Below are 26,376 nucleotides of genomic sequence, written 5' to 3'. Positions count from 1 at the left end.
TGATGGTCTTAAGGGGTTTGGAGTACAACACAACACCAGATTTATTTCCAAGAACCCTACCTCTGTTTCTCAGCTGCGAGCATCCACTGCTTGACTCGCCCCACCAGCAAGCCACCGAGAAGGATCTGGGTGGGATGGTAGACTAGGAGGGGGATGGAGATGAGGGACAGGTGCTCGTAACCGGCAAAGATAATCTTCAACATGGGGATGCCTGGAGAGAGAGAGAGAGGAGGAGGTACTTGTCAAAGTGGAAAGTTAGGAATGGTCATTTGGGACTTTCCTTGTCGTTTTGGTGATTCTGATCAGCGAGGTTTGAATCCTGCTCTGCTGAATTAGTCTCAAGACAGTGAAAGTCAATTTACTAGTCGATCAAGCTCCATGTCAGTAGCTGCACAATTCAACTGTGTCAAAGGCATTCCTTTCCATCTTTTACCACTGTGGAGTCTCGTAACTTTAACAGGACTAGGGACCACACTTTCACTTTCACTTGAATTGTTGAATGGATCACAGTTCTTCTATCGCGGTTGGTTAGCAGGTCTCGTCACTGTATGCTACCTATTCATCCTACACCAGTCCAAAAGGTACACTGTACCATGAGAAAACAGGTCACAAGAAACCTCTTGAACTAGGGTATTGGACTTTCTTCCTTATACTGCCTGATGGCAGACTGCCCTTAATGCATGTAAACTCCTCCAAGTAACTGCCGGAGTGTGCATTGTATGCATGGATAAAACTATAAGATCCTGAAACTTTTTACTGATGACTGAACTGAAATATACAAAGCTTCAAAATAAGATGGCCTAATGTGTCAATCCAAGCAGTTTTTTTTCCTTTAATGAAAGACTCTATTTGATCCAAAGTGTCAAGCCCTCAATCTTGGAAGCTTTGCCAGAGAGTACACCCTACACGATAGTCTAAATGTTATTTTGTTACGACAGGCAGCATCAAGTGACAGGATTCAACTTACCCAGTGTCAGAGATTTGTGGGTAGCACAAAACATGATTGCTACCGTGTCGCTTGGAGTGAATCCAAAAAATTGCACTTGTGAGATGAAGAAGGTGAAGGATATAAGGCATACTTGCAGAATAAACACTGGCAGGGTAAAACAAGGAAATGAAAATACTCCATGAAACTATGTCAAACTAGATTTGCACAGATAATTCTGCCAAGCCAAGTTACACCCTCCGAGGTATAGGGTCGGATCCTGAGACATCAAAGAACCATGACCATATGATTTCCCCCCTAATTGGTTACCACGACTGCGAGCAAGCATTTGGTTTAAATGAACATGGTATGTTGTTATCTTGACAGTGAGGCTCATTTTCACACACACACACACAAAATAAAACTTGAAGTACCGGTAATTATGAACTGGCATAAAGGTTACCAGTTGGGCCATGCCTATGGTTGTCAGTATTCCAATCCAGCACTGGGTGCTGGCTCCACATTTTTCTTATGCTTGTGACACTTTTTGAAGCTTCAGTGCTTGCTTACTATATAGATACATGCGTGGCACTGTCATCTTTATTTACGACAATGGCAGTTCTAAGTTGGGTCAGTGAGAGTGCCTTCAAAGTGTGACAGTTTCTTTTGCTAACAGACTTTTATGGGTTTTCCCCATCCTACACTCACGTTCATGGGTACATGTATTCCTTAAAGCCAACAAAGCTACTTTGTGCCCATTCAGCTGAAAACTTTCTTGTGCCTTTTCTGCACCACGTGCATGTGGTGATCAATGCAAACTCTTGGAAAGTCCTTCCTGAGTCTCGTGACTAAGAACCAAGTGCCATCTACCGGTACATGTACAGCTCCAAGAAATAACTTCTTCATTATCCGCCAATGCATACATGGCCTGAAATTTACGATCAAAAATGGGCTTTATGATTGGATGTTTAAAACCAGTGATGACATCAGTATGTTTAGGGCCAAGGTGTACACGGTACAGCCTGACTTTGCCTGCAGCTTGCCTAGTTAAGCAGCAGTATCCATCCATGTAATTGCAAAATCAGGCCATGCATCTATTCCCAAACAGATGACAGCAAAGCAATAATAACTTTCGTCACTTTCAGTTTTCAAACCACAATCTTTCCCAGAAGGGAAGGGGGACAAAGACTCTTCAGTCCTTTCTCAGAGAACTTGCTGCCAGCATCAACAGAAACTCGAAGTTGACAAATCTTTCAGTTTCAACAGGCACAGAGTAAAACACCATCAAGACTAACTTCCAAGGGCTCATTTCGCTGCCCTGGATTTTGTGTTGTCGGGCACTGCCATTTGGCATTGGTGGACTAGCTGAAATAAAGGGCACCGATGCCAAACGTGAGGGCATTAATGCCATCAGCGAACCAAAGTTCTGGGCATTAATGCCATCCTGATATGTTTTTGGAAGTGTACTTTCTCAATGAGGTATATCGATACTGCATGATAATCACTATTCATTCAGGCCTAAGAAGTAAGTAGGATACGCATTATACCTGAACATATCCGTGATTAGTGTCAAGCCAGCAGCCCAGTGTTGGAAGGCTTTGGCCCATTTTGACAGCAGCCATTCTTTTCTCGGCATTTTGCCTACCCAAAAAACTGGCCAGGCCAGTCAAATGAGTGATTTTGCACACAACGACGTACGTGAAAATCAGGGTAGTCCTGATCGATGACGGGTATGTTCAGTTCAGATCGCACGCGGAGCGTGGCACTGAACTGCAAACACTACATTGCAGTGTTAGTTAAAATACTGCCACGTCCTGTGTGCATTAAATATATATTCTGTCAATATTCTGTCAACACGTACATGTCGATCAGCACTTAGTTTTAGACCAACGTTATTGTTCACATTAAAATGCTTGGCTTGGGCATGCGCTGTTATGTTAAGTTGTTGGATAAGCTGGTGGGTGGTGCGTGGAAACACTGACTGTGCCGCGCTTGCGATCATGCAGTGTGCATGGCGCGGGCCCGGCCAGGCCGGGCCGGGCAACCAATGCCAGGTGGGCTGAGTGTACCATTCCCCTCATATGCCATGCATTTGGGTGACGAGGCGCGGTTTTCTGGTCAATGTGAATGATCATGAAATGATGTGTATGTCGCTTTCCATGCCGCTTTCCGTGTACCTCACTGACCAAGGGCAGTCGATATGCACGTGTGAGCGCTATGGCCAAGAGAAAAAAAGGGCACTGCCATCTTGGTGGTGAAACATGATCCCTTTTCGGAGGCACCACGGCCAAATGAGAGGGCACCGATGGCTGTGGATTTATCTAACAGACCATAGTTCTTACTTCACAAGTGCACTCTCCAATGAACCTTTGTACATTGGTATGTGTTGTAAGTACAATTGAAGTACATGCAACTGCACACATGCACACTCAGCTTTCCAATACACATTTCAAAACCCAGACTTTGTGGGGACCGAAAATATTTGCCATGACAAATTTCTGCCCCTACTTCAGGAGTTTTCTAATTAAAAATATTGTCTTCTTGATGTGGTAAGAGCCTGGGCACACCTACCTTACAAGCAGGCTTGGGGCACAAAGTACATGTACATGTATTGGAGCATACCAGTACAAAAACACACTGCTGGTCTCATTGTCTATCTGTGCCTGCATGTATCCTTTAAGACTGAAAAGGACAAAATGCCCAGAATACGGCAGAACCATTTGCCTCAAGTGTATGCACTGTGAAACAGCAAGGCTGTGTCTGCATTACTTGGCTGGGGCTTTAAACAGTACTTGACTTCATTGAATGTGGCTGCAGCTACATGTCATAGACTTGTGCGTAGTTTCCAGCCATGGCCAAGTTATTTGGACACAGCTTAGTGTCTCTTGTGGTCAGGCCAAATACACAGAGCGCCCCCTGGTGTTAATGCACCAGGCCATTTCCCCATTATTCCATCATGGGCTCACCTATGAACACCATTGCACATAAGCTGAGGTGGTCTATATGCAGTGCTGTGTTGGAGAACGTGTCACAGAACGTAGAGTAGATGATAAGAAGCAGGACAGCCTTGCCGAGAGTGCCGAAGGGTGGCTTGGTTCTCTCTAGCCACTCCTTGATGAACCGTCTTAAAACCTGCAGGATTACAAGATCAAAAATGCAACATCAAGGATGTTTTGAGGTTTGAGGACTTGATAGAAAGTTTTATGTACGGTTTGTGGGGTGTGGCAGCGGCAGAATCATTTCACTGAACTGTAACTCTCTTTGCAGTTTCGCTTAAAACTTCCCCGATTCCTCCAAAATCTTGCATTGTGCAAGAAACCAGGGGTACAATCTTTGAAATTGACCTCTGGAGGGGCACCGAGCCCTGTGTACATGTATTTTTGGGAAGAGCTCTACCTTGCAGAATCTAACAAAGCTCACAAACTCCTACAAAAACTGCAGCTCAGGTGGCTTTTGAAGGATTTGGGATGGTTTTCACAATACTACATGTACCATGCTATGAACAAAAAGAATCCCAGCCTGCAATGACGGGAAACTTAAATAAGAGGAACAGTAAAATACATAAATTGTTAAGCCCATTCCTCCTAGGTACTTCATAACCATAAAGCTATATACACACACATGTACAACAACTACAGCGCTGACTCTTAAGTGATGCCTGCTGGGCGCATCCACGTTTGTACATAAACCTATGGGAAAACTCGAAATGTTGTATGGCTTTTGTACTGTTATTTCGATTACGGTTTATTCCATGTTAATACATGTACATTGCATTTGTAACAGACAGTAAAATGGCTGGCATTGTACAATTACATGAAATAATTAAAAGAAAAGAAAAAAAAACCAAGAAAATTACTGTCTGCCATGAATACAGAACACCAAAAATCCTATTTTTTTTACATCATCAGAAACAATCACATAGATACTGGTGGGATATTATCATAAATTGTTAAAATTTTTGTTAATCTTTAAAACCAAACACAATCCAACAAACAAAAATACAAGCTCAACAAATAAAACGACAACTCTCCTTTTTAAAAGCCGAGAAAATCAACAGAAAAATTGTAAATTGAAATTTACAGTTTAGGAGATTGACAAATTAAAGCAAAAGCGTTGACAGTTAAGATGAACCACAAGAAGTTGACAAAACATAAGTTAAAAAGAGAAGCATAGGCCAGCCAAAAATGAGACCTAAGCAGCAACTGAACAGCTCCGTAAGTGTTTGCATATCTGCGTCTGTATTGTAAAACGATAAGTCAACAAAGGCAAAATGCAAACAACCTGAACGCACAATCAGTAAATGAGCATTTCATTTTGCTCAATGCCAAAAAAGACATCAATGCATGCGTGTATGCACCGCACATGAATTTTTCCGTGACTTTTTTAATTGTATTTTATTGGTACCCGATGAGCATGACAGCTGCTGCTCCAGGGCCGTCAACTCAACACTGACTGAATTAAGGGAATAGCCTTTTGATTGAGCTGAACTTATTCATCAAAAGACAGCCATCAAAAGAAATGCATGTAAGCGGTCGACCTTGGTCGAATGCTAGGGACACATTCCTTTTAAAAATAATCAGCCATGGATGTTAAATAAACATGTGCATAGCTCTTCATGTGTGCACCTTATGCGAAGGACACGCGGATCTTTGTGAATATTGTACTAGCGCATAGCATTTAGAATACCGGTACATTATGCGATATTCATTCTATCGGATTTGGAATGTTCTACAAGTACACAAACGGGCTCAAAATGTCTGCGCCCAGTACGGCATCAAATTTGCTCTGTGCAGAGAATGAAAATTAGCACTGTAGTTTTTATATACACATGTAGCTCTATGTTCATAACCCATGAAAAGGTTTTAAAGGAGGGTAGAACTCTACTATTACTACTTGCCACTGGTTTCCTGCAGAATAGAAGATTTCAGGGATTCGGGGATTGTTAAGATCCCTCTGAAAATATTGGTAGTTTTATTTATTTGTTGTTTTTGTCTGTTAAATTTCTCCCCTGACAGCAAATAGTCTCGCTCTCTTACGCGTCACTTCTTTAACCAATCAAAATTTTGCGCTTGTTTTCCTAGCAGCCAGTAGAACTTCGTCGATCACGGATCGGGCGTCTTAATCGCGATCGAGAGACGCGCGGTTTCGTTGCCATGAATTACGTAAAACCACCGGCCATGGTTATTGTCCAAACATACTTTTGTCTTTGTTCGTGTTAGGGTCCGTTTTTTTTTCCCCACTAATTTCTTTATCTGTATTCGTAGGAAGGTGTAGTTTTTTTTGGGAGTTGAGTTTGGTGTGTATGAGAGTGTTGGCAGAAGATTTTTGATTCTCAATCTGACAACATCCTAAAGTGAAAGCTGAGCTGAGTGAGAGATTTGTGACCGGTGTCAACCTCGCTGAAGTCCCTGATCCAGCAGGCGACGATCGGCCGGAGAATTCCAGTCCCGGCACGATCAGATCGAGTTTTGGCAAAATTCAGTGCCAATACGATCTGTCAGGAAACCGATCCCCTTCTCTGCAACAATCAGCCTAGACATTGTCTAGTTATGATGGACATAACCGTAAGTTGAACGAATTTTGTACTTAAGAATGTAAAAGTGAAGAAAATATTTGAACTTTGAAGATTTAACTTATTGAATTATTACAACTTTAACTGTGAAAATAAACGAAGCTGTGTATGAGGAAATAATTCATCATTTTTTGTAACATTGACGTCGATAGAAGAATAGCTGACCTGATGATTGGATTATGAAGGAAAATTGACTGACCTGTATATTTATTGAAGGATACTGTAAGAAAGATGAGTAATGTCACAGAATTGAGAAGAGTTTTAACGAATGATTGGTAATGTCGGCACGATACTTGCATGTATTCGGTTGAATTTTACTTTAATAGATGGCCGTAACTGTTGGGTTTGACGTCTCCCTCCCCACCATGTGACGCACTAGCTAGGACTCCATTTCCATCCTTGAGAGAAGGCTACGAGACTTGTGTTCTCCAACTGGGGCTTCCTACTCCTAGTCACGCTGAACTAGCTGGACACGAGAGCGTCGGTATTATTTTCACACATTGAGGGAGAACCCGGCTCCATATTCATCAACTAAATAAATTTGGTATAAAACTTAACTGTTGGTTATTCACTCAATTCGAAGTAAGTCAAATTAAGAATACCTGTATTATTTGTAAATTCTGTAGTTGTTCGCTTATTTGCCGACTTGAAGAGTTAGAATCTCCAAACTGTAAACCGAGTGAATTTGTAAATAGACAAAAGTTAAGTGCACTGATCTGGAGTGAATTTAAATACGAGAACAGATTCGCTGAACAGTTATTGGGCATATTTCTCAGATTCATGTCTCCTCTGTAAATTTGTAAATAGATGTGTAAATAGAGTGTAAATACACGAATTTAAAAAGAATTCATTGGTCTCTTTTCATTCATTCAGTTGTTCTTGATTTATGTTCGAATCTGGGGGTCATCATTGCAGAACCAGATTGATCATTAGCTAGCGGTGACATTTATGGGGGCTTGTCCGGGAAACGAATGTTAAGAATACATCGAGACTTCAGAAAACTCAGAGACCAATTTAGAGATTAATATTTCAGAGACGAATCTAATGCGATGTTATTCCATTATATCCTGTAAATCAATGAAGGTTATGTGGTATGTACATGTATTAACCGTATTTTCTTTGGCTGTTTGTCTACAGGCTGACTGTTGCATTCCCCTTCCCCTTGGCTTCATTTCATCGCCTGCTGCTCCAGGATCTTTAGGTGAGGTGATACCGGTGTGTGAAATGGATGGGAGTGAGATAGAACAGTTGACTACTCTCGGTAGAGAATGTGGCTTAGAAGGTGCAGATTTGCTCGAATTCGTATGCGCGGAAAGAGAAAAATTGCGAAGAGACAATGAATGAATAGCACGTGACGAGCGCGCGTATCAGTTGGAATTACGTAGACACGAACGTGAAAAGACGGAACTGGAAGTTAAGTTAGAGACTGCTAAGCGTGCTAGTGTAAGCAGCGATGACGGTAATCCATCCTCGCGTTATAAGGCCCCTGCTCCCAAACTTCCAGCATTTGATGACAAACTCGAAGACTTAGACGCGTACTTGCAAAGGTATGAGCGATACGCTATCTCGCAAGAGTGGGATAAGGGCGACTGGGCGATAAACCTAAGCGCATTGCTTAAGGGAAAAGCCCTCGAGGTTTATTCGAGATTATCGTAGACCGATGTGACGAATTACGACGTTCTCAAAGAAGCCTTGTTGAAACATTTTCATCTAACCGAACACGGATTTCGCGTCAATTTCCGTGCAGCAAAACCTGAAGTCGGAGAGACCTTTCCCCAGTTTGCAGTACGGCTTGATAATATACTTGGTAGATGGATAGATATGGCGAAGGCAGACAAAACCTACAATGGTCTGAAAGATTTGATCTTGAGAGAGCAATTCCTAAATAGTTGCGACGTTGAGCTTAGTACATTTCTTAAGGAACGTCAACCCAAAAGCCTCGCAGACATGGCGCGGTACGCAGAACAATATGCAGAAGCTCATGGCAGTTTTGGAACTCAGTTAATACGGAAACAGACTACACAATCACTGCCACGACCGCAGCATCAACCATATCAGCAGCAGCAGTACCGGGCACAACCGCGAAATTACCCCCAAATGCAACGCTTTGATAGATCAGGTCCAACCGGCGTGACTCGTCCTCAAAATGCAAACTGGTCAACGCCAAGACCACCTCAGAAAACATGCTACTTGTGTCACCGTCCTGGTCATTTTGCTCGTGATTGTCCTAATAGAATTCACGTCTGGCTAAAGTGGCTAATGCAGTAACTTCGGCTTTAGTTGAAGTACTCATAGACGATCGCAAATCTGAAACTAGTGCTGAACTGAATTCTGAACGCAACGGGGTAGATCCACCGAATAATCCAACTGCACCCGAAGCAATTTCGCTCGCTACTAGTGAAACAGTCGTATGTATGATAACCACTCCATCTCCAGCTTATCGCGTACTGTCTGACTGTTGTATCAGCAATGGCTCAGTGAAACTCGAGTGTGGTCACGAATTGCCGATCATGAGTGCCGGATTCAGGGAGGCTCCTCGCATGAATAGCAAAAGAGTTACAGTTACATGTAAGACCTTACATTGTAAATTGGTTCATTTAACAAAGGTAAGCCTATCACAATGCAGAATTTTATTCAGAAGAGGGCAAGTTCTATTTACTTCCTAAATTTTATGGGACCATGACAGGACCATGGGTACCAAGGAAAGGACTGGGAGGACAGTAACACCCTCCCAATTCTGAATCTGCACCAGGCAGTACAGGAAATATCAAGGCAGCACTTTCTTCAGGCAATCAAGAATACCCTGAGATTTGATAAAGTTGTGCTCCATGTACACATGCCGGTACCAGTGTAAAAACAGTTTCAACTTTGCTCTGTTTCACTCTCATAATTTATATAAGAATCACAAAGCTAAGAAAAATTAGAGTGAAACCTCTGACAAAATTGTCGGGACCTGCTTTGATGTTTCACTTTCAGTAAGACATTATAAAGGATAAACGTGCTTCCACTGGCAAATCAGATGGAAAAGCTGCAATCTGGCAATCCCTTATACAGTAAGTTACTTCTTGGTATTCGTAAACATTTAAGGTTCCTTAACTTCATCAAAGAAGTACTGAGGTGCATCAAAGAAGTACGCAGGCTCACATAAGGAAGTGTTTGGTTCTGCTTGAACACAGCACGGCTTTTGGACATCAAGCTGTATCAGGAGTGAAACTTCGACGGTTCACAAGTTGTTCCAAGAGCCAGCAGAGTTCTGCAAATGAACTGCAACTGTAAATGATGGCAGTGTATAACACCTCTGTACCGCTTCTTTCTGGTGCTGTCACAACCTCCTTGCCGCTACTCACGGAGCCTTACAACACCAGTGATTTACAAGTGTCTAATGACACCTCCCTGTACACCTATGGTGGGAGAGTGTTTGTGTCTATTTCTGTGTTGATCATCTCCCTCCTTGGAGTCACAGGAAATGCTGTTGTCTTGATGGCAGTGGCCCTGTCATGCCGGCTGCAGACCGTCACTAACGTCTTCGTGGCCAATCTCAGCGTGGCCGACCTCCTGATGTGCCTCTGCGCTATGATGAATGCCGCGATCGTGCTGATTTGCGGCTACCTGCCCCAGTCGGTCGAGAACCTGTGCCTGATGGTGGCCTTTCTTTCGCCCATTTCAGCTGGGGTCATCATGTTCAGCATTGCAGCCATCGCTGTCAATCGCATGCTCCTGATCACCAAGCATGTCACTGCCTACAAAAAGATCTACACAGCCTACACACTAGTGCCCATGCTGGCTACCATCTGGCTTCTTCCGATCCTCTTGACGACGATCCTACTGGCGACTGGTGTAGGGCGTCTCAGCTACAACAAAAACATCCATGTGTGTCTGGACGACAGCGACCATCCGACATCAAGCCTGTACAAGTCCGTATTGGCTGGAGTCCTCTATCCGGGTCCTCTCACCATCACGCTCATCTGTTACGGCATCATCTACACTTTCATCCGGCGCCACTTCAGGAAAGAACGGAAAGCCTGCTCCAGCTTTCGATATTCAAACACCACCAGCTCCCTAGAACCCGGCCTGAATAAGTCCATGGTCAGCGTCACCACCGACAACAACCGCAAGAAGCGCATCCAGAAGCATCAGATTCAAATCACCAAGAACCTCTTCGTCGTCTCCTGTGTCTGCTTCCTTCTCCCGTTGCCCAACTGCCTCTTCATCATGCTGGGGGCAGACAACCTCTTCCTGTATGGTGTCATTTTCTTGTTTGCTAACAGTGCTATAAACCCATTGCTGTATGGAGCCAAACATCCAATGTTCAAGGAGGTCATGCTATGCATCCTACATCGTCAGTGGTCCGACATCCCTGAACCATCCCGACTTCTGAAAGCTCTGCTGTCCAGGTCCAAGTGAATTCAATATAGAACCAACACTTTTCCCTTCTTGTATGTACATGTATATGAGTACAATTGGGGTAGTCGTGTCACGGACCTGAAGTTGATTAAAAGTCTGATTTGTGACCATAGTGAATCTCTTGCACTATACAGGGAACTGCATGCACAGCCTCACCTCATTAAACAAAGTACTATTACCACATCATTCTGCTGTAACATGGAAATTTTTAGATCCAAATTCTATCCAAATTGTATGGTAATCTCCAAAGTCCGAAGAAGTGTGTACAAAATGGAAAAGTTTTGAAACCAAACTGCAATATTACGTATTTAACTCCTGTTGTACATGAACAAATTGGTCAATTACACTGTAACCAATTTACAATACAGAGTGCAACCAAGAGGTTGCCAACGGAGGGAGGCCACTTTTCACAGTGCATTGTGGGAAATGGCTTACAAATCTATTCACAGGCTGCATGCAGGGAACTTGAATTATTTCTGATTTCCTATTTGTTTTTTAGATTCTTAAGTGTGTTTTGTGTAGCAGTTTGAAATAATCCTTTCCTTTTGCAATTGGGAATGGGTCCCAATCCTACCAAAATATCTACTGACACGCTCAAGTACAAAGTGCAAAAAGGCAGCTATGCTTCTGTCAACTGTAAATTTGAAAAATGGCGCAACTGCATTGTGAATTGCTGCTTTTGCATTGAGAACAATGGGTCTAGGGAATGCAGACAGCTGGACTCATGCCTACTGGTGACATGTACTGTACAGCTGTGTTTGAATCAGCTGGCAACGGCTAGATGCAACAGACATGCATGGGAAGTGGCTGCAGCCGCTCCCATAAGCCCACATGGCAAATCAAGCCATAGCACAATTACAGCATTGCCCTAACACCTTCTCGGCTCCTGCTTTCCACTTTGGTGCAGGGCCCTCAAGCAGGTGTGTACACAGGGTATGTGGCCCTGCTTTCATTGGTGTCATGAACCATCCATTTGATGTGGTCGCCATGACTAGTGAACTCACCTGCCCTACGAGGAGAGGCACGACGACTGTGATGGACAGCTGAGTGAAGATGGAAGAAAACGGAACTGAACTGGATGATCCCATCTGCAAGATGACAGAGCGCAAGACGGAGAGAAAAAAATTGTTTTATTAGGCTCGCTTTGTGACCTACTGCATTTTCCCGCACTGGCTTTAACATGTTCCTGGTTATTCTTCTGAAGTTACAGACAGGTTTCCCGTTAGAGGTCAGGATAAGCATTGCTGGCAGTCAAAAGTCTGATTGTATGATGTCTGTACGTGTACACGTACTGTACAAGGCTTGAACACATGTACATGTATGTAAATTTAACAAGGGGGCTTTTACATGTAACCGTCATTTATATTTTATATAACGGGTTTTGCCCTTACCCAACGTGTATATTGATAAACACTGTATGCTCAGTGCTTTCAAAAAGATTCACCAGCTTACTCGGGTAGGACTCGAACCCACGATCTCCTGCTTACTAGTACAGACGTCTTAACCACGTCATTTACATGTATATCATTAGTGCACACAATGCATACAGGCATTTAGAAGTGAGTTGTTTATTATGGTTGACCAAATTTATACATATGGAAAACGTATTTGCAACAAATGCTCTGTACTTGAAAATTTAATCTTGGTCTTTAATTTGTTTGAAATAAATAAGTTTGCAAATTTCTCTATTTGAAGTTTCCAAAGAAAAATTGTGTGAACAATTCTAGGCAATATGGTCTATTAGTGTAATGCACACATATGGACAAAAACTTTTGCCAACTAAACAATATGTACCCACATGCACATATACCAGTATAACATGTAATCCACTCTCATTTGCTAACAGTTTATGCAAACTTGTCAAAATGAAACTTAATCACCTGTCTGAAAGAATAAAAACCAACATGTAAACATATTCCAGAAACTGCTTTGAGGAAGTGTTTACTACACAGGTACCGTACATGTTCATCCCAGTGTTTGTGGCAAGAGACAAATGGAAAGAGAAACCTGGATGCCCTGTATGCATCTTTGTTCTCTTAGATTTAATTAAAAGGGTTAAGGGGAATACAGTTCAAGCTTTGTTGTATGCCAGAAGAGAGGCTTATATCATCGAGTGGCTAGCAAAAGGTTGAGACCGAGCTTACGTGGGAAGCATGATCACAAAGGAAAAAAAGGTTCCTGGCAAAAGGACATACGAAACACACTCTCTTTATTTAGTAAAAACGGATAAAATTTACAGCCAAACCAACACAGGCTGTACAAAAAGCAACCTTTGAACAACTTATCTAATGACTTGGGAATTTTTTTTAAACTCGTTGCAAAGAAATCTATATACTTCATTTAAATAAAACAGTTGTATACATGCGTCCTTTGGCTGGGAAAAGTTTTTTTTTTTACAGTGATCAAGCTTCCCAGCAAAACGGCATCAGTGCTTACGCTCTTCTTCCAGGCACACAACGACATGTAAAATGGCTAGCAGGACTTTAAATTTACAACTGTACATGTACTGGCCATTGCCCTACATTTACAAGAACATCATCTCATAGATTTTGGTGAATTTAATGCACAAGTTGAGAGAGAGAGGAGGCCAGCCGAGTACAGCTGTCTGACAGTGCCGGTAAATGCAGGGTGCCTAAAAATTTGGAATTTTGGTTTCACTAGAGTTCCGGATAAAGAGTACATGGTACATGTACAAGTTTGTAATTGATGCAGGATGTACCTACATGTATGTACTTCTGATGGAGTACAGTATTGCCTATGATGGACAACTTGATGCAAACTCGCTCTTGATCTTGGAAATGATCTGTACATGTATAGGTTTCTTGCAACAACTCCACCAAATTTGTATCCTTGTGAGTGATCATGTTAGCCTTGCAGTCTCCATTTACCTGGGCACTCCTGTCACATTTTTAGATCCACCATCCAGCACCCAAGAAGGAAGATATCACAGAAGATGTTCAGAGTTTAGGTTATTGTACTATCTGGTGTGTGCACCAGCGTAATGTCTCTGGAACTTCCACTTGTTTTTGAAACATGAAACATCCTGCTTGTGAGAAACTGAAGCCACGGAAAGTTCAAAATTACTTCTTGGGAATTTGTGCTTAGAATCTTCTTCCATCTTTCAAAATCTTCCCCTTCGAAGGAACCCAATGATGCACGTACATGTATGCTTTGCGTACATGAACTTTCAAGGGGCATCAAGCCCAACCGGTAAGTAAACTAATGGAGGCCAGCCTCTACCTTGTTCAATTGTTAAAAACCATAGTTACGAGTTCATAGTACAGATACCCTAAATGGATAATGATATCTGGATTTATTAAGAGGATTGGCACTATGTGGGATGAGGAGTAACCTGTAGTAATTCCTAATATGGGCTTCTCAGTTTAATATGTACATACATGTATACCTGTTTGCTATACAGCTATGGTTATACATGTACGTTTCCATACATTTGAACTGTTATCTATTCTAGCAACCATTTCTTTCCAAAGTGATCAACAGAACTTTGAATGCTAGTGCCCATGCGCACATACAATCATTGTTAACTGATAAATGTTTCTGAAAACAAATCCTTGAATTATATCCACATTCCACTTTTAACTGTAACTAAGAATGAGCTGTAGAATATAAGAGATTGTTAATAGATGCGCAATTGATAATCCAGGTATATTCCCTTAAAAGGGCAACATAAATGCCATGTACTCCCAAATTTCCCTCGCTTGACAGGCCCTATTGAAGTGAATTCATGGATAAATCTTACCAACAGAGGGCAGCCTTGGAGCTGTCTATTTTTTGCAGCCAAGGCAGCCATTTGGTTAATGTGTGCGCCCACACACAATGGTCATTAAGAAGAAATGTGTACATATCAATGATACAGGGGCTAAAAAGGGATTCCATGATATTTCTTCGATTACAAAATACAGCCAGGGTCATTCTGTTAATGGCAAGGGGGGCAAACTGAAATGAGCCTTTAATGATCCTTCGTGCTCCAAGGTAAATTACAGAGGCGTACGCCATTATTGGCAGCATAACAAAGACAATATAAATGACTTCCTCCACGTAATTTAGCCTGTCACACTGAAGATTATGATGCGTATATTTCACAGCATATACCCTCTCACTTTTTTCCCTGGTTCCAAAAAGAAGGGATTTTTATGAGGCACAGATGAAAATTATGAATGAACAACACACCACAAGCAGCTTTATGACATTATCAATGCGGCACCATCACAATCAGGACTTCAAAAGATGGAAGAAAACCCAGGAACCCTGGACCACTGCATGCAGGACCAGTACATGATCATGTCATATGTACATGTACCAGTAACAAGCCCTGTTTTTGGAGTCCTGGTAATTTGAGCAACCCTGGAGTCTTGCACTTGCACTACATAGCATTTGTCACAAACAGGTTGGGGGATGACACTTGAATACCTCGATGCACAAAAAAAAAAGGAATCTTTGTCTCTCAGCTCAGTTCTTGTAATTTGAACACCCCTGGAGACTGGCACTTTCATTTTCGACCATTTGTCATAGATGTTGCACCGTAAACGGACTACCGGTATATTGTAATGTATACGGTGGAGATTGGAGGAACGGGAATAATCCACAACATAAGCACAAGAGATTTTAAGGGTCCCGCGGCAGTGTAGGGTCTACGGTACACATTTGTGTTAGCCAAAAGTCACTCCTAACAAATACTCATTTTTTTTTGTTCTGCATATATGTGCAAAAGACCACGATGGTACCGGTAAACTCAGGAAATTCCAGATTCTAAAAGAGATTGCTTGAAAAAGCAGTGAGCCTGGTGTGTATTTGCACTGTACTGGTGCACTGCTTGTGTCCAAATCTGAAATTTGAACTCAAGACAAGAGAGCTGATATTCCAGGGTTTGGAGATAGCCATACATGTTCTTTATCCTCGATATCAACCCTAACAGAGCAGATCTCTTTAATTAAGCTTTGCTTTGGAATGGTTTCCTTCCCAAGCTCTTGAAAATGTCCAAAGTTTTCACAAACCCACACAATGTACACGTTAATTTTAGGCTTTTTCAATTAATTCTTTTGAAATGTACACGTACACTGACATGTATACTCGCATGATAATTTGCAGTTTAGTACAAGTACTCAGTAACAATGTAGATTTCATATCCTTTTTAACTGCCTAGCAGGAATTTGCATGACTTTTTTTTTCGGAACCTTAACCCCTGCACCTGTGAGGTTCATGATGGGGGTGGGCTATCATCCTTGACCCCTTCAATTAGGTAGAGTACATGTACATGCATATGTTGCTCTACAAATTTACATTAGGAATAGCAGTCACAAATGCACATCATGTAATATTATGGCTTCCAACCTACTTCCCCTGAGCTGTGGAGTTTTTTGTACCCATGAGCTCCATGCAAATTAAAAGATTTCTAATAGTTTATACAAGAACCAATTTGGTAACAAATGCATACAGGTACGTGTACATGTATTACAGTACAGTGTACTTTCCCCTGACAGTAGGCTACAATGTACATTCACCCGTGTAGTCAAATTTGCCAAAATTCCACAAATCAATTTCCATACACCATCTGAAACTCTCCTGACCTATTAGACTGAGAATTTTGGAAACGAAGTGATGGCGGGAGGTTTTAGACTGAGGACAAAATTCAGCATCTCCGAGATGGGCAAAATTCACGGCCCAAAGTGGAGTTTGAAAAGAGAAATGAAAGTGAAAAAGGTACCCATATACATCCTGCATTTTTGATAGTTACAATTAGCTGGCACAGAAAGGCTTCTTTTCTTCAACTTTTCAATGTAAGAGTCGTCTATTTTTTTTCATCGCTTTTACCAGCAGACGGTACATCCTGATCACCAAGGGTGACCTTTTTTCAAAATATTAGAAATAAAGATGAATTATTTTTCCTTTTCAGTTTGTTTGTGCTTGGAGGGGAACTGGATCCAAAGTACTAACTGGATGGCTCCTTAAGCAACATCAGAAATGCCGACAACCGGATGCAATGTACCCCCTCCCCCGAAACAACATTATTGACTTGTTGTCGCGTTACAGATCATTTTCCAACGACGACGTTGTTTGTCCAGAGTGTATTGCTGTCAACAGTGCCCCAGGCTGTGGCCGGCGGCAGGTTTCCTTTGTCCAAATGACAAAGCAAGTTTGGGTAGTACTGACAATGCTGGTTTCTTTCTTGCCCGTGCAAATACAGGGCACTTCCATTCTGTTTACAGTGACATGGCTAATCTGCCTCTAATGCCTATTGTGTTGTCCCTCGGCCCACAACAAAAATTATTGGGTAGTTGTTGGCATGTTACATACCGCTCTCTACATGTATGCTTCATCTGGCGGGAAATACGTTCCTGCCTTATTGGGTGGAATTGGTCACACAAAAATCTATAACTGACTTGAGTAATGACACAATGGGCAATTTCCCTTCTTCAATAATGCTTTTTCTAAGCTTCTCAGTATGACTTCTCGCTTTTTTTTATCTTAGTTTCAATTATTGTGGAGTCACTAATACAGGGTGAAATAATCCAACAATTTATCAATAATTACAACATAAGAATGCTTGAGATCTATACCAGGACATCTAGCTCTTCACAAAGTTAGCTAAAGACGACACAAGGGACACCAGATGTCCAAATTTCAGACAAAATACTTTGTAACTTTAAATCAAACATTAACCTTGTAAAAAGTTTGTCCAAAATAATCTTCTGGCCTTTCAATCAAATTGCAAACAAATAAGATAAAAGTGGAACAGTTTAATTCAAAGTGTAAGCTATTGGTATACTCTGATGTAAAATGGGGGGGGAGAGAAAGCCAGGAAACACCCAGCAGTGAGGGTAGTAATAAATACTATACAGAGACTTTTCACAACTTTTGATGGCTGTAAAAGGCAAGAGTTCTCCCCAAATGCCTTTGCTGACGTGCATTTTGTACAAAGTGCGAAACAGTGGTAAAAATGTTGACAATTAGAACTCCACCATGTCAGAAATTTGAGGCCACAAAATCTTGAAATCTTGAAAAATCCCCAGAAACAGCACCCCGGCAGTCCTGTAGTCACTCAATAGAAATCAATTACCACAAAATCAGTCGTCACCAGTAGGACATTCCTCACGTTAATGGCCAGGCTGAAGTGTAACAAAATGCACCCCATGTTAGTGGCTTAACGGCTAAACGACGTCCACTGCATCCCAAACTCTGCTGTCCCCGGCACGTGCCCCTATGAATTTTTGATCCCTCCCCATGCAAGATTCAACGGAGTGGCTCATCGTCAATGCAATCACGGCAACCGCCTCTTGCTAAATGTCCCCGCAACCACTGTGTGCACTCCCCCCTCCCTTTGTTTAGACTGTCTGCGTTTGAGGTGATGAATTTTGAAATGGTGTCACCGTCGCGTACTCCGACACTAAATCCGTAATTAAAACCCCATCAGATTGGAAGGTCAAGCCTACTTCAACAGGCAAGTCATGTATGGGCTTGTGGGTGGCTGTCCCTTGTAACGATATTCAGCTGTTATTACTGAAAAGCAATACAAGCTTAGGAAAAAGTGAGAGAAACTTGGAGTCTAAGATCAACCTCAAACAAAAACAAATAAAAGCAAACTACGAAATAGTACATCTGCAATGAATATAAACATGTACATGTATGTCTACGTGCATGTATACATGTATGAGCTTGAATCTAAGCAAATCCATTCACGCTTTGGCATTTGAATGCTTACTTGTATAAACTTCATTCAGCGCAGAATATCTGAGTACTTGAGGGAGGCATTAATCGCCCTAAGTTCACACAGAGCACAACCAGCATTTGTTTCAATTGGGCTCCAACTTTTCAACCACCTTTCTTCCCACCCTTCCCTCCTGACCAGAGCAACATAATTTATTAAGTTGTTGGCTTATTACTTATTGAAACCTAATCCTGATTGTACTCCCTGCAACTCTCCCATTCATTTCCATATAACTGTCGGATAACCTCTTCTGCTCCTAGTTTTCATTATTTATCGCAGACCACTCCAGGCTATGATTTATTCAAGGTGCACTGCTGCTTATTTGAAAAAACGGCCAAAAATACACTTCTAATCCTCTTGCACTGACACTACTGGGGCATCAAAAATGCATGCCAACCATGATAAATAATTCTTTTCATCCAATCTTGATCCTGTCCAGGATGGCGATGCACATCCCCTGAAAACTTCTAACCTATCATGGCGGTCACAAGTTGAATTCCTTTGAACTGATTGGTCGAGGCAAATTCTGGACTAGTCAATTTCTCTTTCTTGGTTTGGCCTAATGTTTTTTATACTCTTGGTATCAATGACCCCGCTTTAACAGGTGTCTGTATCAATGCAGTTGATTGAATTCCAAGCATAAAAGACCTCTTGCAATATTCATCAATACAAGTGTCGGCTTGGATAAAATTGGTGTTCACAATAAATGTTCGAACCGATGTTTAACAAGGCTTGCCTTTTTCCCCCAAAGTGGAATTACATGTGTAGGTACACAGCTCTGAATCATTCCATTTGATGATTTAATCATTAAACAGGGGATTAAGCTGACCACATCGATATCACCTCCAAGGGGAAGCCACTTCGTCTGGTGGCCTCATGGCGGGAATCTTTGAGGCATTCAAAACTCCGGAACACCTTGTCTGCCCCACCCCGAGCCCTCATTAAATATTAGTTAGGCGTCTCAATTGCATCGCTAATCAGTAAGGGAACAAGTCAAGTGCCACTAATGCTATTGAACTGCCTCTCTGTCACTATCTTCCTGAATGTGAGTGTTTTCCAAACAAGAGCAGGTCCCCCACACACGAGCACAACAGGGCAGGGGTAAACAAGTGGATTTTGGAGCGCTGGCGATGAAAACAAGTGTGTACTTATTCTGTGGGATTACCCCTTTTTGAACGGCCAGGGCTTTGAGTGGAAGGAGGAAGTGTGACAGGATAGGCTGATCAATACAAATCTTGCATGACTTATACCACTGGTTTGGCTCTTCAAAGTGGGAAAAAATGGGAGACAGATAAACGGTCGTACCGGTACCTGTACATTCCAAAAGCAATTTTACACAAACAGCGAGACAACCCCCAAAACACACACACAAAAAGCTTTTGAAAAGATAAAAGAGGAACTTACATGCACGTAGATGCTGGTAAAAACTACACATGCACTGTTTTCTAAAGTCAGAGGCAAATACACTCAATAGCTAACAGCTACATGTACATGCATGTATAACATACATGACAAATACACACCTGTTTTGCTCATCAATTTGGTGAACAAGATTTGACATTCATTTGAAATGAGAGAAAAATATGCAGATCACAGAGCTCTGCACGCATCATAAAGCCAAGTTACCTGGTACCTTGTCTCTCTAACAAAACAAAGATATTTGTTACATGAGTGTTGGTAATTAATTACTACATACATGCACATGTATATGTACTGTACATGTACATGTACTGTAAATTCCATTCAACATGTAGTTGAATGGAATTTTCCCCTCAAAGGGTGACTTCTGATGAAAAACAAAAATGGGATCAGGAATCAAAGTGGGGTAAGAACAACTGCCATGCATACTAAGAGTTCATACACATGTACGGGCACAACAATCCATTGTTCTCTGGCTTTAAAATTCAGAAGAATAATGTTCTGTGCTAATGGACCAGTTGAAAACAAAACTCAGCTTCGCAGAGATGAGCATGCCATATTTTTTGTTTTATTTTTATATTTTTACAATTAAGCTTCAGATTCCAGAATTCCTGGAGATAATTTGAAACTTACCAGTAGGCATACTTGAGAAATAAAACATACCCTGGGAAATTTTCAGGGAAGTCCACAACAGAGCTTCTTCTATTTTGCCATCTTCCCTTTGAGAAGCTGTCGGCACTTTTGAATTTCCCGCCCAGGAGAGTTAAACGAAGTGGAAAAAGTTACTCACGGACACCAGCAGCAAGACTGGGGTGACGACAATACCCTGAACAGGGGAAAGTAACAAGAGACAAAGGTTTTTTTTGATCATTTGACACAAGGATTAAGGCACTGAATGACTTGCAATTAGATTCTTAGAAGCCGACACACAGAGAGGGGACTAAAGAGAGATAACCGTACATGTATGTGCCTGTTATCACAGGGGCTTGGCCTTGCTCAATAGTAGATCAGCATTAATCTACAGTGAGCTCGAATCAAATATGGATGAGGGTATTCTGGTCGCAGACAAAGGGAGACAGCCAAGGGAACATGGGAGCCTTTGGAGGGGATATTATCTGGAGCATGTTCGCGTAGAGATTTTATGATACGTTGGGATCTGGGCCAAGACTTTGTCGAATGATCAACGTACACTGTACAGTAGATGAAGATACTTTGTGTTGGGCATCATATAAAATGTACATTGTATGTAACAGTATGGCCTCATCAAAATTTGCGAAGACCTGTATTTCAATCTCTCTTAAAAGCATTACTATAAAAAGACATTCCTCAAAGACTTTCTTCAAGAACAATTGTTTCATCGGAATAACATTTTTATTACAAGTAATCCACTTACTAAGAAACTTCCAAATGCCGAGTTGAATATTGCTCCTGCCTGTAAGAGAAGAAAGAAGGAGGGACTTGGAGTTTTTACTTTGGGAATTCAGATTGAAAGACACTCTACAAATGCACTCATTACACTGGATAAAATCTCATTTTCTCAGAGACTTTTACAAATCCATTAGCCAAGTCACACACTACACGTACATGTACTAGTGCTTGTCGCATATGGAATGATTTGTAACATTTTACTAAAGAAAGAAAAGAAAGAGAAGGAAAAATATCCTATTATAGTCACTACATACATGCACCGAGGGGAATGTACTTTTCCTGACAAAAGTTCTAACGTAATTAAATTATTGAAATAAAGGATTAAATGGAAGTTCATAGTGCAATTATGCCATCCTTATGGATAAAAAGTAATGAGGTGTAAAAAAACCAAAAAAACAAAAAAAGGTTTAAGCAATGCATTCTTTTGAAATCACTACATACATGTACATGTACTCGTGTAACTGACCTTCATTATTATTAACACAAAGCCAAGTTGTGATTTTAATATGACTGAATGCATTTGCGCACAATGACAAGAGGCTACATGTAGCTCTCCAGAATAATTACTGCAGTGGGGGTCTGGTGGAGCCCATCTTTTGGCAAATGGAAACCGATCGGGTTGCATACTTTAAGCATTAAGAGCTCATTCCAATCCGATCAACAAGTCCGCCATGTGGAACATGCCGTAATCAACAAATCACTGCAGTGGAACTGCCATTGCTCATACAGTTAAAAAAAAAAAGGCTGTCGTCCATGCTTGGCCGGCAGACTGTAATGGGCACAGTAATTGACTGCAGTAAACAACCTATGCAGATGGGCATTAAATGAGCCTTCTGGCACCAAGCTAAGATTTCAATGTGATCTATCTTTTCCACGGCTATCCCCATGGAGAATGTAATGTAAATATCACCTGGTTTTTGTCGTCTTTTTTTTTGGCTCCTCCCTCGGAGGACTGTGTTCTCAATTTCACAATGCGCATGGTTGTAAACTCATTGTGTTGCTGTGATTTTACAAGCCTGAGGGAGGAACGAGTTTATAACACACCGCAAATTCACCTCAAAGATCTCAATGTATTATTTCAAGTTACAAATTTGGGCAAGCACACTGTAATTCTACAATTTTCATTTAGAATTTGTCACTGACAGAATTAAAGCTAACAGTTGTTGATCCTCCAATATCAATTTGATTCCACGTACACTGCACACCCATGGGGGTTAGGGTCAACGCTTACCATCAGATGTATCTTTTCAACAAAGTTTTTCTGCACGTAGCCATTTTCAGCACATTTTCAAGCATGTCCTATGTGACTTAAACCAATGAATCACAGCAACTTATGTTTATGTTCAATGTATATCCTTAGTTTCTTGGTCAGACAGCTACATGTACAGTTTACGTGTACTAATGTACGTGTACATGTACACTGTACATGTAAATTGATTGAAATGTCAACAGCGTAATGTTTCTGATGACTTACTGTACATGTACCAGTAGACAGTCTTTTTCACCCACGCTGCACTGAGGACAAAATGCCCTACAAAACCTGCCTTCGCAAAATATTTCATTCAAATAGGGTCACAGCACGACTCTGATCTTATGGACCACTGTAAAAACATGCAATCATTCAATCAGACAATGTACTGGTACATGTAACGCAGGCCCATTGACAGAAATACGGTATTCAATTCCAGGTGCTCTAGAACTTTTGCATATGACTTTACAGTACAAAGTTACAAAAGGATGAACAGCAGACACATGTACATGTATATACAAACATGTACAAGTACACATGTAGTCCTACAGTATATACTGAATGTTTACAGTGTACATGTACATAGATACAGAGTACTGTGCCCAAACTGTGTAATATTCATCTTCATTTGGACGAACAAATGAACAATATTGTACATATACTGGAGAGGGGGGTTAAACAAAGGATACTGAGCGGTGCAGGAGTGGAACTTGTGACTCGTAAAAATGTTTGACAGGTGCTCTACCAACAGAGTAATCCGGCCCTACATGTACAATGTACCATGCTGTATATCCCAATGACTTCAAGTCTTTGCTCAAGGGGAATAAACTTGCATTGATAGGCATGTCAGGGGCAACACGGGTAGGGATTACAAGTAATGATGCAACATTATTTAGCATAAAATACCAAGAACACCTGTGATGATTTAAACCATGGATATGACATTTGCTGAATGCCACAGGATACATTTCTTTAATTCCCAATTATCAAACCACGGAAAAGAACTGATTAGTATCAAATTCATTTACATGGAACTAAAATAAATGCTGTTTACTAACTTGATTTTACAAACCACCGTCCCCCCTCCAAAATGTAAGAATTTCCGACAAGAAAAAAAAATGCATCCAAATTCTGGAACCTGATGGATACAAAATGATCTACAGGAATAATGTGCCTTATCACCTCCAGGACAAGTGCTGTAAAGCCCCCTGAGGTTACGTGTCAGAACAGGGCAACACATATTTATACAAACGTGAAGAGTGTGTACTTCACTTCATGATGGCCTATTGATTTCAGCTCAGCAAAGGACTGGGAATATGAACAGGTCACACATGTACAAGAATGACTGTGTGTTTATGGTAGCCTGACCTCAATCAATTTGCCACCTGAATAAAACAAACCCAACATTTTTTCTCTGCCACAGTGGGCCCAAAAATGTAAAAAGGCTACAATAGAAAAAGGAAAGGCTCTCAGTCCAGGTAAAATAAGCAGTTGAACTGTTCACTGGTTAAAATGGTTCACGAAGGCCATACTCAACATCATTGGGCAGTATAAAAGGCAACATTAATGATTATGAACAGAAACAAAACTCTTTCTCCTAACTTCCTTGAATATTTTTCAGGATGTTACCATGAACATACACTTATTTTCTATGCCTTATCAATAATGAAGACATGTAGATGTACTGAGGGATATGGACATATTTTGACAATACAGAAAGTTGGATGACTAGGTTGGATGACACACTGTCGAGCGAGGAAATGCTTAGAATGCTGCTTTTATCCTGCAAAAGTCATTATGGCCAAGCAAATATCTGCTGGGGCTTAGAGACGATGTGACTCGACTGCATACAATGGACATAACCTTAAGCACTGAAAGGTACCCGGTATAATCCTTGTAATTTACTGGAGGTCTCATCTGGTGTGCTGTGTTAAAAGCTGCATGTACGTGTCTGTGTCCAGATGACAGGTTGAGGAAAATGAATCATGCATTTCCCCATTGACACATGTACTATTTTCATATATGCAGTGTATTTTCCTTTTCACTGTTAAAAGTTGTTCAATGCACGTCATATTTTCAACTTTGATCCTGACGGACCTGAATCCACCAGTTGCTGAAGATTTTTGGACATTACATGTACCTTGGGAGTCAATGTAAACAAAACCCAACAAAATTATGTCTACTCTTGCTATCATATGAGAAAGTTGCACAGCTTCACTCCGAATCTTGACAGGTCAGAGTTCAGGAAACACTCTTGACTAATCACGGGCTATTGTGTTCTTTATTATTACCTGCGACCATTTTCAATTCAAGATTCTGTGCATTTTGCAATTATACCATGGGCGTCGGGTTAATGTGCAAACATACATGTATCACAAGGATGAATACATGTATGTACATGTAAGTCTCCAACTACACGTAGGCCTCAAATGGTTCTAAACAACTTAATGTGTAGTTGAATCATCATTATACTCTTGTCATGAAACAAAACAAAATGCATACATAATGTACAGGACATGCTCGTGAATGAAGTGGAAGTGTGATAAAGCAGTTCTCAACAAAGTCCTGAAGAAGGCTAGAACAATTAATGAGTGTCCCAGTGTGACATGTGTGTATGTCAGTTTGAAATCATCTACATGCATTTGCTTGTATGTTGAACCAGTAAAATGAATCTTGACCAGCTACTGTAAAATGCCAAGCCAATATAAATAAGTGATTCCTCAGTTTCAAATTCAGTGATGAATGCAAGGCTGCTCCCAGAAATCTTAGTCCACAGCTTGCCATGGCACCCATGGCTACTGAAGTCACAGAATCTATTCATACAGGTAATCTGGGATGTACATGAAGTCTTAAGTTTCCAAATCTCACCTCATTGCCTCCTGCAGCTTTGGTCAGGATCACAGCTGATGACACAGGTGGCGGCATACAGCCGACAACTTGCAACCTGAAGGGAGTGAAGGAGACACTGCATAAATGGACTGGTGACTCACTGATCCAGGTCCATGGAAAACACGCTTTAAATGCTGCACTGACTGACTGAGACTGATGGGCAAGACAGGGTGGAGAGCACTGGGCCAGACTGGGACCCCGAGTGCATTCAAACTTTAAAAACATGCAAAACAAACATCGGAGTCAACTTTGCTTCATTTCAAGCCGACGAAATTCACCGCCGTGTTAATGAATCAGAGAGACGTTCCTCAAGAGTTTGACCCGCAAAGTTTGAGTCCGCATTTCAATCTTTTAATGGTGAACTTTCTGACGCTTGAGGTTAGAATGGTACATGTACTTTGTTCAACCTTTTCCAACAGATTTACAATTCAGTAGTCTGGGAGCTTGACCCTTGAGAGAGTACTTATGACAGAAACTGCAAAGCACACTTTTTTAATACAGTTGGTTGATGGGAATTTGATGCAGTTACATGTAAATGGTGTCAGATAGGCTATGTATCAGTCTACCAGTATTTTCTTGTGTTGCATGCTTTCACTGTCTCCAGTTTAGGACTTTTAGGACAGATAATTCCAGATTTTTAGCCTTGACCCTACCCTACACCACACTTCACAATCCATACCGAGCTGAAGTGCACCCCCAATTGGCGAAAGAAAGACAGGCACTTACAAGTGGGTTCTTGCACGTGTTCTGCATGTTCGCAAAGA

The 26,376-nt window shown here is 41.3% G+C and overlaps 1 protein-coding gene and 1 long non-coding RNA gene across 3 annotated transcripts in view; one reads left to right on the top strand and one right to left on the bottom strand.

Annotated features, from left to right (window-relative positions):
- slc10a7 (solute carrier family 10 member 7) overlaps positions 1 to 26,376 on the bottom strand; it is a 35,843-nt gene that overhangs the window by 4,775 nt on the left and 4,692 nt on the right. For both annotated transcript variants that reach the window (XR_002597441.2, XM_022223863.2), the window contains exons 4-10: positions 25,592 to 25,667; positions 21,440 to 21,478; positions 20,837 to 20,872; positions 11,906 to 11,989; positions 3,892 to 4,057; positions 968 to 1,093; positions 61 to 211 (exon numbers count right to left, since the gene is read on the bottom strand). Coding sequence is in view for 1 of the 2 variants with exons in the window: in XM_022223863.2 (XP_022079555.2) it covers positions 61 to 211; positions 968 to 1,093; positions 3,892 to 4,057; positions 11,906 to 11,989; positions 20,837 to 20,872; positions 21,440 to 21,478; positions 25,592 to 25,667 (678 nt within the window). In the remaining variant the exon portion in view is untranslated. The remainder of the gene's footprint in view (positions 1 to 60; positions 212 to 967; positions 1,094 to 3,891; positions 4,058 to 11,905; positions 11,990 to 20,836; positions 20,873 to 21,439; positions 21,479 to 25,591; positions 25,668 to 26,376) is intronic.
- LOC147799937 (uncharacterized) lies at positions 5,997 to 7,054 on the top strand. The gene is made up of 2 exons (XR_015424392.1): positions 5,997 to 6,489; positions 6,824 to 7,054. It is a non-coding gene; the product is annotated as an uncharacterized LOC147799937 (long non-coding RNA).

This window comes from Acanthaster planci, linkage group LG02 (assembly GCF_054643075.1).
Source record: "Acanthaster planci isolate LZ-2023a linkage group LG02, COTS_SCS, whole genome shotgun sequence".
Lineage (NCBI taxonomy): Eukaryota > Metazoa > Echinodermata > Asteroidea > Valvatida > Acanthasteridae > Acanthaster > Acanthaster planci.
Note: the sequence above shows the minus strand (reverse complement) of the source record. Positions and strands in the feature narration are given on the sequence as shown.